General features: G+C 42.3%; 1 protein-coding gene across 2 annotated transcripts in view; it reads left to right on the plus strand.

The window, feature by feature from the left end:
- Positions 1 to 3,718, plus strand: part of LOC115171027 (rap guanine nucleotide exchange factor-like 1) — a 31,305-nt gene extending 27,587 nt beyond the window's left edge. For both annotated transcript variants that reach the window (XM_029727479.1, XM_029727480.1), the window contains exon 15: positions 1,557 to 3,718. In XM_029727479.1, the coding sequence (XP_029583339.1) occupies positions 1,557 to 1,681 (125 nt within the window). In that variant the 3' untranslated portion in view covers positions 1,682 to 3,718. The remainder of the gene's footprint in view (positions 1 to 1,556) is intronic.
- The last annotated feature ends 6,691 nt before the right edge of the window (positions 3,719 to 10,409 follow it).

A 10,409-nucleotide genomic window follows, 5' to 3' on the forward strand; every position in this document is an offset into this window, starting at 1 on the left:
GGAATTGAACCCACAACCCTGGCGTTGCAAACACCATGCTCTACCAACTGAGCCACACGGGACTGGAGACACATGGGACAAGTTACAACTTCTGTCTATTAGAGGACAAGTTCATTCACCTGGCTTCCAGGGTTTAAGCTCCTTTGTGATGTAAAGAACACAAACAAGACTGGTGTGTAGAACCTGAAGTTGAATAGCTTCTACCTGAAAGCAGCAAAATAGGATTTCTTTTCACTCTGGGTTTCTCAAAATGGGGTTTTATTTTCACTCTGAAGTATTCCATAGCCTTCGGTCAGGATACTCAGACCAGTTACAGGAAGTGCTGAAACCCTTTTTAGGGCTGTATTATATTGTACACAGTGCTATAATGAATCTGTGCTTAGATGTGTAAATCCTAGAGGGCTTAGTTACATTGTCTGAGATTACCACTGTACCCTAATGGACTGTATGGAGTGCTTCGTTGGGTGACCCAGGGGTCGCTCTTTTGAATTACCCCGTCATTTCTATCCCTCTCTTTTTCATCATCTCTCTTTCTCCCCATCTCTCTTTTTTTCTCTCCCTCTCTCTCCCTCTGTCCAGCTGAGTGACTTTTGCCAATGGTCATCTGATTCCATTAAGTACAGGTTACTTCTGCTTAGCGAGCTAGAGCACACAGGGAGACGTTTAACCTTGTGTTCTCCGACAGCTATAGGCTACATTCAGGCATACACCACGTTCACAAACCCATTGAGAACCCCACCAAAGGAAATGGCTTCAAAATGGCCCTTTTGGGCTCAGGAGTAAATGGCCATCTAATCCTATAGATTGCTGTTGTGATGGTGGCACAGAGGAGGATAACAGCGCACCCAAGGAGGATTTTCTGCACCCAGAATGGGAAAGGACCATTTGTGAATATTGTTAGCATGCCTGACGACAAGTTTTTTTATTTTATTTTTTATTTTTTTTTACTGTTGGTTAGAACTGAATCAAACCAGTTTCTTTGCCTGCTGCGTTGTGTGGGCTCGCCGTGAGCAGATGCTGCTGCGATCCTCTTGTTTGGTCAAGTGGAAATAGTAGGGCTGTCTGCCGCCATCCGGTGGTGAGATTAGGACATTGCACGCTACAGCAGCTTCTCTGGGGGTTAAACACCACCATCTAGCGAAGGGATCATCAACTAGATTCAGGGGCGGGAATATAATTACAAATAATATGTAGACTGCAAATTGATCTCAAGAATCCCAAACATATATGTTTGACTAAAACCTTACCTTGATTTGAATACGATCAATGTGCCTCTGTTATGAGTGGGAATACTTGGGAAAGGGTTGCTTAAATTAAAATAACTTGGAGCTGATTTCCTAGTGTTTTTAGACTTGTTGCGTGTGTGTGTTTAAAAACACCAGGAAATCAGCTCCAACCTATATATTTGTACTAAGAAATTAGGGGTGCAAATAAAACCACCTGCATGCCAAATTTGACCCGGGGGACCCTGATCTAGGAGGTGAATATGATTACTGCATAAATGATTTTGTTGGGGGTATGTTTAACTAATAAACTGACCTCTTTCTCTTTCGTAGCTCTGGATGCAGAGCCTTCCCCCTCTCACCTCCAGACCAAGGCCTACGTTCGCCAGCTGCAGGTCATCGACAATCAGAACCTGCTCTTTGAAATGTCCTGCAAGCTAGAGCCCAAAGACATGTGAGAGAAAGTGCGAATGAGTTGGAGAGGGACGAGAAAGAGGGAGATCGCCCCCATACCCACCTTACCCCCCCTTCTCCATTGCACCTCTGCCCTCAATGGTCTCAACCCTGATTGGCTGAATCAGCTAGCCATTTTTGTAACCTTGCTATGCTGGGTGTTTTCCTGGCTTCCTCCAGCCCCCTTCCTGGTCTGCCGATCATGAGCCACTGCTGATTTTGTGGACAATACTCAGACTGCTGGAAACGGCTGAGAAAAATGACTGGAACTCTTTTCTTTGAAGCCTTGTGCGTGTGACTTTGTGGGCATGTTGTGTGAGGGCACGAGGTTTCAGGACTGACTCGACTAGCAGATTGGACAGCCATTTTGTACAGAAAATGAGGATGAATGAATAGTAAGCTTTTGTTTGTTTTGTTTTTGTTTCCCCAACACCAAGTCATGCTTCTGCTTTCACGTCCAAGTGAAGCCTGTCCAGTTTGCACTGCCACCAAACCCCCTTCCCCAACTGGACCTTTCTGAACTTACCCAAACCAGGATGGTTAGACCAAATGTGGAAAGGCTGGTTTTACTAGACCAGTTAAACTGATGTCTCTTTGACATTTGACCCCCAGACAGACTGTATTCCTGCTGTACTCAGACGTGAGACAATCTAACCCCGTGACCTCTAACCTAACTCTTGACCCCTCCCCTCCAGCCAACATGGGCACTTACCACCAACAGCTCAGCGGCAGCCCTCAACGAGTCAGCGACAGTTGGAGAATAAAAAATATACTCCTATGCTAGTTCATACTACTACTTCTGGGATAAAATAAACCAAGTTAATACCTCTGAACAAAAGCTTCCACCGTGTCACAAGAAGACGTGATATTTCGGGAGATGGTGGAATGAAAAGTCTCTGAACCCCATGATGTGCTGCAGGCTTATTGGCTCCCCACGTCAAAGATCTCTCTCATTGGTTGAGTCAGTTGTTGATTGACAGCTCTTGATAATTCCACCCTTTTGGGGGGGTTCAGACTGAGGCCGCAGGTTCACCGTCACAAGACAAACCCTTCTTTATGTACAGATGATGGGAGGCCAACAGAATTTGTAACAACAAAGCACTTTTGCCTGACCTCAGGGCACATTTTCAGCATGAGAATTGTTTGTGATTGTATAAAATGTTCAGTATAGTTCATTTCAATATCATTTTTTATCGCAATTTAACAAAGCCATTGTCGCAGAACTCTCAACAAAAGAACCAAGGCCCGTTTTATTCTATAGGCATGGTACCATCATCATGGCCACTTGTACTGCGCCATAGTTTCTATTATGCTGATTGGTTAATTTTCTCATAGAAAGGATATGGAGTTGAACAACTGGACCCAGTGACGTTGACACCACTTGTTTGCCTGCGACTCTCTCAGGATCCCTGGGTCACGACCTTCGCGGAGGGCTGCCTGGCAATGCCTGTACGATAAAGCTGTAATGTAAATATTCTATGTGTAAATAGCTAAATAATATGGAGACTCTATTTTATGTAAGATGCAAGGAGATTATTTTATTTGTTTTGTAAATCTGAGAACGGGTGTAAATGGAGACAGAAATGGAGTCTGCTACTGTAGTTGAGATGAATTGTACAGCATATTTCTTCTGTTTTTTTTGTTTTTCTTAAGCGACTGGGAGGCCTGGGGATCTTGACTCGCGTGGGGTTTTGTTTTTGTACAGAAGTCAGTGTTTACAGTCATCTCTCCTGAAACTCAGATGTGTCATTAGACGTAGCCCAAGGTTATATCCGAGCAGTTGTATCAAATCAAATCAAATCAACCCTTAACCCCTAGGCAATGTGTAGGTCTGGGAGATTTGGATAGGTGGTAATGTAGTAAGACCTCCACTGTGCCCTGTGATGGGCTAGATGGAAGTATCACTATATTGCTTCCACCGATCACTTGTTTAGGAGGTCGGGGCTAAGGGTTTGGGAGTCGATCTGCTCTTTTTACCACGGGGAGGCCCTTCACTCTGGTCTCGGTTACTACGCACCTAAATAAAGCCTCTTCTGATGACACCTGTGTGCTGTTGGGTTATTCTGTCATTTTAACCTTGGCTACTGCCTCTCTCTCAATTTTCACTTAACATACAGTATTGGCTCACAGAGCGGCCACACACAGAATGATTGAGCTGTTCTTGCCATAATATGGACTTGGTATTTTACCAAATAGGGCTATCTTGTACACAATTATTAGGCAAATTGTATTCCTCGGGATTAATTTTATTGTTGAACAAACACAATGCTCTCAGTCAATCCAAAATGTTATTGAACCTCAAACCTGAATGTTTAACAAAGGAAAAGTGAGTTGTCTTTCTCGGGGAAATATACAAGTGTGCAGAATTATTAGGCAACTATTAGTGTGCAGAATTATTAGGCAACTATTAGTGTGCAGAATTATTAGGCAACTAAATTACAAAAATAATTTCTCAGCTCACTTGTTTATTCTCAATTTTTAGAGTAAGTGTAACAGATAAGTAACACAAAATGACAATTATATAACATTTTTGGCCTTTCAAAAATATTCAGTGACCAATATAGCCACCCTTATTTTCAATAACTGCCATGAGCCTTCCATCCATGGAGTCTGTCAGTTTCTTGATCTGTTCACGATCAATTTTCACTGAAGCAGCAACCACAGCCTCCCAAATGCTGTTCAAAAAGGTGTATTGTCTTCCATCACTGTAAATCTCACGTTTGAGAAGGGCCCACAAGTTCTCAATAGGATTTAAGTCCGGTGAGGAAGGGGGCCAGGTCATTATTCAGGCGTCTTTGAGGCCCTTGCTGGTTAGCCAAGCAGTGGAGTACTTAGATGCATGTGATGGAGCATTGTCCTGCATAAAGATCATGGCCTTCTAGAATGCTGAGGACTTCTTCCTGTACCACTGTGTGACGAAAGAATCTTCCAGAAACTGGCAGTAGGTTTGGGAGTTGAGTTTCAGTCCATCTTCAACCCGAAAAGGTCCAACTACCTCATCCTCAATGATAGCAGCCCATACCAGTACCCCTCCTTCACCTTGCTGGCACCTGACTCAAGGTGGTGCCCTGTGTCCATTACTGATCCAGCCACGGGCCCATCCATCTGGTCCATCAAGAGTCACTTTCATTTCATCTGTCCATAAAACCTTTGAAAAATCTGTCTTCAGGTATTTCTTTGCCCAATCTTGACGCTTCAACTTGTGAATCTTATTCAGTGGTGGTCTTGTTTCAGTCTTCTTGACCTTGGCCATGTCTCTGAGCACTTGACACCTTGTACTTCTGAACACTCCAGGTAGGTTGCAGTTCTGGAATACGGTGGCACTGGAAGATAATGTGTTCCCGGTAGTTTGACGTTTAATTCTTCTCAAGTCTTTTGCAGTTAATTTGCGCCTTTTCTTCCCCATGCGTTTTTTGCGCCCCAGTTAGCTATTCGCAACAAATGTCCGGTGGTCACACCTCAATAGTTTAGCTATTTAAAGAGTGTCGCATCCGTCTGAAAGGCATTTTACATTTTGATGATAAGATCAGAATACTCACTTGCCTAATAATTGTGCACGCAGTGTATATTCCACCCCTACCTTGTCACAACACAACCGATTGTCTGAAACGCATGAAGAAGGAAAGAAATTCCACAAATGAACTTTTAACAAGGCCAGCCTTATTGAATGGGACACTATTTTAAATGTGCCTTTGGGAGGAAATGCAATTCAATACTAATCTTTAAAACAAAAGCAATTTAGGTCAAAAGAGTTCATATTAACAAAGGAAATAGGACTAACAGTACAGATAGCAATAGAAACTCGACTATAGAGGCACAGAATAAGTTAGAGGAAAAATTAAAAGAAATGGAAAAACTTATTCAAGAAAGATCAAGTGTAATATATTTTAAAAAATAAAGTGAACTGGATAGAATATAGGGTAAAATTTACCAAATTATTTTTTAATCTTCAACGTAGAAATGCTACTAAAAATAATTCGCTGAAACTTGTTACAAACAGTCATGATTCACCAAACCATATTTTGAAAGAGGAAGCAAAGTACTTTAAGCATATGTTTTTATTTGTCTCTTCCATCTCCACTAAAAGAATTGTGGGGTGGCTCAGCTTTAATATTGTATGGATGTTTTCCTATTAATAATGTAAAATTAACATCTGTACAGAAAGACTCATGTGAAGGCCAAATTACAGAGGAGGAACTTCTTGATGCAATTAAAGCCTTTAAGTCCGGGAAAACTCCAGGGATGGATGGCATAGCAGTTGAGATATACCAAACCTTTTTTGATGTACTCAGAGGACCTTTATTAGTATGTTTTAATGTACCGTTTTTATAGGAGTGGTTATCAGATACTTAACAAGGTAGTCTGATTTCATTACTACTGAAACAGGACCCAAGTGGTAAAAATAAAGATGCAGTCCATTAAAAAAAATCGGAGGCCCCTTACACTTCAGTGTTATGATGCAAATAATTCTGGCAAAATGCATAGCGCATATACAGTGAGGGGAAAAAAGTATTTGATCCCCTGCTGATTTTGTCCGTTTGCCCACTGACAAAAAAATGATCAGTCTATAATTTTAATGGTAGGTTTATTTGAACAGTGCGAGACAGAATAACAACCAAAAAATCCATGTCAAAAATGTTATAAATTGATTTGCATTTTAATGAGGGAAATAAGTATTTGACCCCCTCTCAATAAGAAAGATTTCTGGCTCCCAGGTGTCTTTTATACAGGTAACGAGCTGAGATTAGGAGCACTCTCTTAAAGGGAGTGGTCCTAATCTCAGTTTGTTACCTGTATAAAAGACACCTGTCCACAGAAGCAATCAATCAATCAGATTCCAAACTCTCCACCATGGCCAAGACCAAAGAGCTCTCCAAGGATGTCAGGGACAAGATTGTAGACCTACACAAGGCTGGAATGGGCTACAAGACCATCGCCAAGCAGCTTGGTGAGAAGGTGACAACAGTTGGTGCGATTATTCGCAAATGGAAGAAACACAAAAGAACTGTCAATCTCCCTTGGCCTGGGGCTCCATGCAAGATCTCACCTCGTGGAGTTGCAATGATCATGAGAACGGTGAGGAATCAGCCCAGAACTACACGGGAGGATCTTGTCAATGATCTCAAGGCAGCTGGGACCATAGTCACCAAGAAAACAATTGGTAACACACTACGCGTGAAGGACTGAAATCCTGCAGCGCCCGCAAGGTCCCCCTGCTCAAGAAAGCACATATACATGCCCGTCTGAAGTTTGCCAATGAACATCTGAATGATTCAGAGGACAGCTGGGTGAAAGTGTTGTGGTCAGATGAGACCAAATTGGAGCTCTTTGGCATCAACTCAACTCGCCGTGTTTGGAGGAGGAGGAATGCTGCCTATGACCCCAAGAACACCATCCCCACCGTCAAACATGGAGGTGGAAACATTATGCTTTGGGGGTGTTTTTCTGCTAAGGGGACAGGACAACTTCACCGCATCTAAGGGGCGATGGACGGGGTCATGTACCATCAAATCTTGGGTGAGAACCTCCTTCCCTCAGCCAGGGCATTGAAAACGAGTCGGATGGGTATTCCAGCATGACAATGACCCAAAACACACAGCCAAGGCAACAAAGGAGTGGCTCAAGAAGAAGCACATTAAGGTCCTGGAGTGGCCTAGCCAGTCTCCAGACCTTAATCACATAGAACATCTGTGGAGGGAGCTGAAGGTTCGAGTTGCCAAACGTCAGCCTCGAAACCTTAATGTCTTGGAGAAGATCTGCAAAGAGGAGTGGGGCAAAATCCCTCCTGAGATGTGTGCAAACCTGGTGGCCAACTACAAGAAACATCTGACCTCTGTGATTGCCAACAAGGGTTTTGCCACCAAGTACTAAGTCATGTTTTGCAGAGGGGTCAAATACTTATTTCCCTCATTAAAATGCTAATCATTTTATAACATTTTTGACATGCATTTTTCTGGATTTTTTTGTTATTCTGTCTCTCACTGTTCAAATAAACCTACCATTAAAATTAGAGGCTGATCGTTTCTTTGTCAGTGGGCAAATGTACAAAATCAGCAGGGGATCAAATACTTTTTTCCCTCACTGTAATTAATCCTAATCAGACAGGTTTTTTACATGGATGATAGATAGGAGATAATGGACACAACAGAACACTATGCAACATCTGGGAAACCAGGCCTGGTATTCATAGCTGACTTTGAAAATAATGTACAACTGTACAACTGAAATTTATTTATAAATTCCTGGAACATCAATTTGAGAATTTCTTACACAATGGTTAAAGTTATGTACAGTACCAGTCAACATTTTGGACACACCTACTCATTCCAGTGTTTTTCTTTATTTTTTACTATTTTCTACATTGTAGAATAATAGTGAAGACACCAAAACTATGAAATAACACATATGGAAGCATGTAGTAACCAAAAAAAGTGTTAAATCAAAATATATTTTATATTTGAGATTCTTCAAAGTAGCCACCCTTTGCTTCGATGACAGCTTTACACGCCCTTGGCATTCTCTCAGCCAGCTTCATGAGGTAGTTACCTGCAATGCATTTCAATTAACAGGTGTGCCTTGTTAAAAGTTAAGTCCATATTATGGCAAGAACAGCTCAAATAAGCAAAGAGAAACAACAGTCCATCATTAAGACATGATTAGTCAATACAGAATATTAAGAACTTTGAAAGTTTCTTCAAGTGCAGTCGCAAAAACCGCCAAGCGCTATGATGAAACTGGTTCTCATGAGGACCGCCACAGGAAAGGAAAACCCAGAGTTACCTCTGCTGCAGAGGATAAGTTCATTAGAGTTAACTGAACCTCAGATTGCAGCCCAAATTAATGCTTTCCAGAGTTCAAGTCACAGACACATCTCAACATCAACTGTTCAGAGGAGACTGCGTGAATCAGGCCTTCATGGTTGAATTGCTACAAAGAAACCACTATTAAAGGACACCAATAAGAAGAGACTTGCTTGGGCCAAGAAACACGAGCAATGGACATTAGACCGGTGGAAATCTGTCCATTGGTCTGATGAGTCCAAATTTTTGATTTCTGGTTCCCAACCGCCGTGTCTTTATGAGACGCAGAGTAGGTGAACGGATGATCTCCGCATGTGTGGTTCCCACCGTGAAGCATGGAAGAGGTGGTGTGGGTGTGCTTTGCTGGTGACATTGTCTGTGATTTATTTAGAATTCAAGGTACACTTAACCGGTTGGTTCGGGGGGCAGAAATGATTAAATATTAAAGCATTAGATCTCTCACCAAAGGCTTCAGTCATACAAAAGTTATACTTAAATCTGAACTGGTTCTCTAACAGACTAGTAGAATGTCTCACCTCTTGTTCAAGAATGGCCTTTTTACAGATTACAACCTCTCACTTTTGGTTATTTGAAAATGTAATTATCTCCAAAATATTACTATTTTTAAAATAAGCTGTAGAAAGTTGGTTTTAATTTCAGTTTAATCCAAGAGAAAAGACAGAACAAATAATAAAACATTATGGCTAAACTCAAATATACTAATAGCATGGAGTTGTCACACATGCAGCTAACAAAAATATATGGAAATGTCTGCTCTCCCCCATTCAGCCACAAGAGCATTACTGAGGTTGGGCACTGATGTTGGGTGATTAGGCTTGGCTCGCAGACAACGTTCCAATTGTTCCCAAGGGTGTTCAATGGGGTTGAGGTCAGGGCTCTGTGCAGGCCAGCCACGTTCTTCCACACCGATCTCGACAAACCATTTCTGTATGGACCTTGCTTTGTGGATGGGGGCATTGTCATGCTGAAACAGGAAAGGGCCTTCACCAAACTGTGGCCACAAAGTTGGAAGCACAGCGGTAAGATTTCCCTTCACTGGAACTAAGGGGCCTAGCCCAATCCATGAAAAACAGCCCCCGACCATTATTCCTCCTCCACCAAACTTTACAGTTGGCACTATGCATTACTCCACAGAACGCGTTTCCACTGCTCCAGAGTCCACTGGCGGCGAGCTTTACACCACTCCAGCCGATGCTTGGCATTGCGCATGGTGATCTTAGGCTTGTGTGCGGCTGCTCAGCAATGGAAACACATTTCATGAAGCTCCTGATGGACAGTTCTTGTGCTGACGTTGCTTCCAGAGGCAGTTTGGAACTCGGTAGTGAGTGTTGCAACAGAGTGTAGACTATTTTTACGTGCTTCAGCACTCGGCGATCCCATTCTGTGAGCTTGTGTGGCCTACCACTTCGCAGGTAAGCCGTTGTTGCTCCTATAAGCTCCCACTTCACAATTAACAGCACTTACAGTTGACCGGGGCAGCTCCAGCATGGCAGAAATTTGACAAACTTGTTGAAAAGGTGGCATCCTATGACTGTGCCACTTTGAAAGTCACCAACCTCTTCAGTAAGGTAATTTTACTGTCAATGTTTGTCTATGGAGATTGCATGGCGGTGCGTTCGACTTTAGACACCCGTCAGCAACAGGTATAGCTGAAATAGCCAAATCCACTCATTTGAAGGGGTGTCCACATACTTGTGTATAAGCTAAGTGTTGTTGCCCATTAGTTTACTCCAATTAGTGGAACATAAAGGCCATTTTTTATTTATTTTTAAATAATGCAGACAATTTATCTACCCCCTAAAATAAAACCAATATGTAATTTTGTAATGTGGGTTTACTATCCCTTCAACCAAAACCTGTGGCACGTTATTGCATAACGTCACTAATAACAGATGACAATGGACTGGACAGA

The sequence above is a fragment of the Salmo trutta genome, chromosome 32 (genome assembly GCF_901001165.1).
Source record: "Salmo trutta chromosome 32, fSalTru1.1, whole genome shotgun sequence".
In the NCBI taxonomy this organism is placed as follows: domain Eukaryota; kingdom Metazoa; phylum Chordata; class Actinopteri; order Salmoniformes; family Salmonidae; genus Salmo; species Salmo trutta.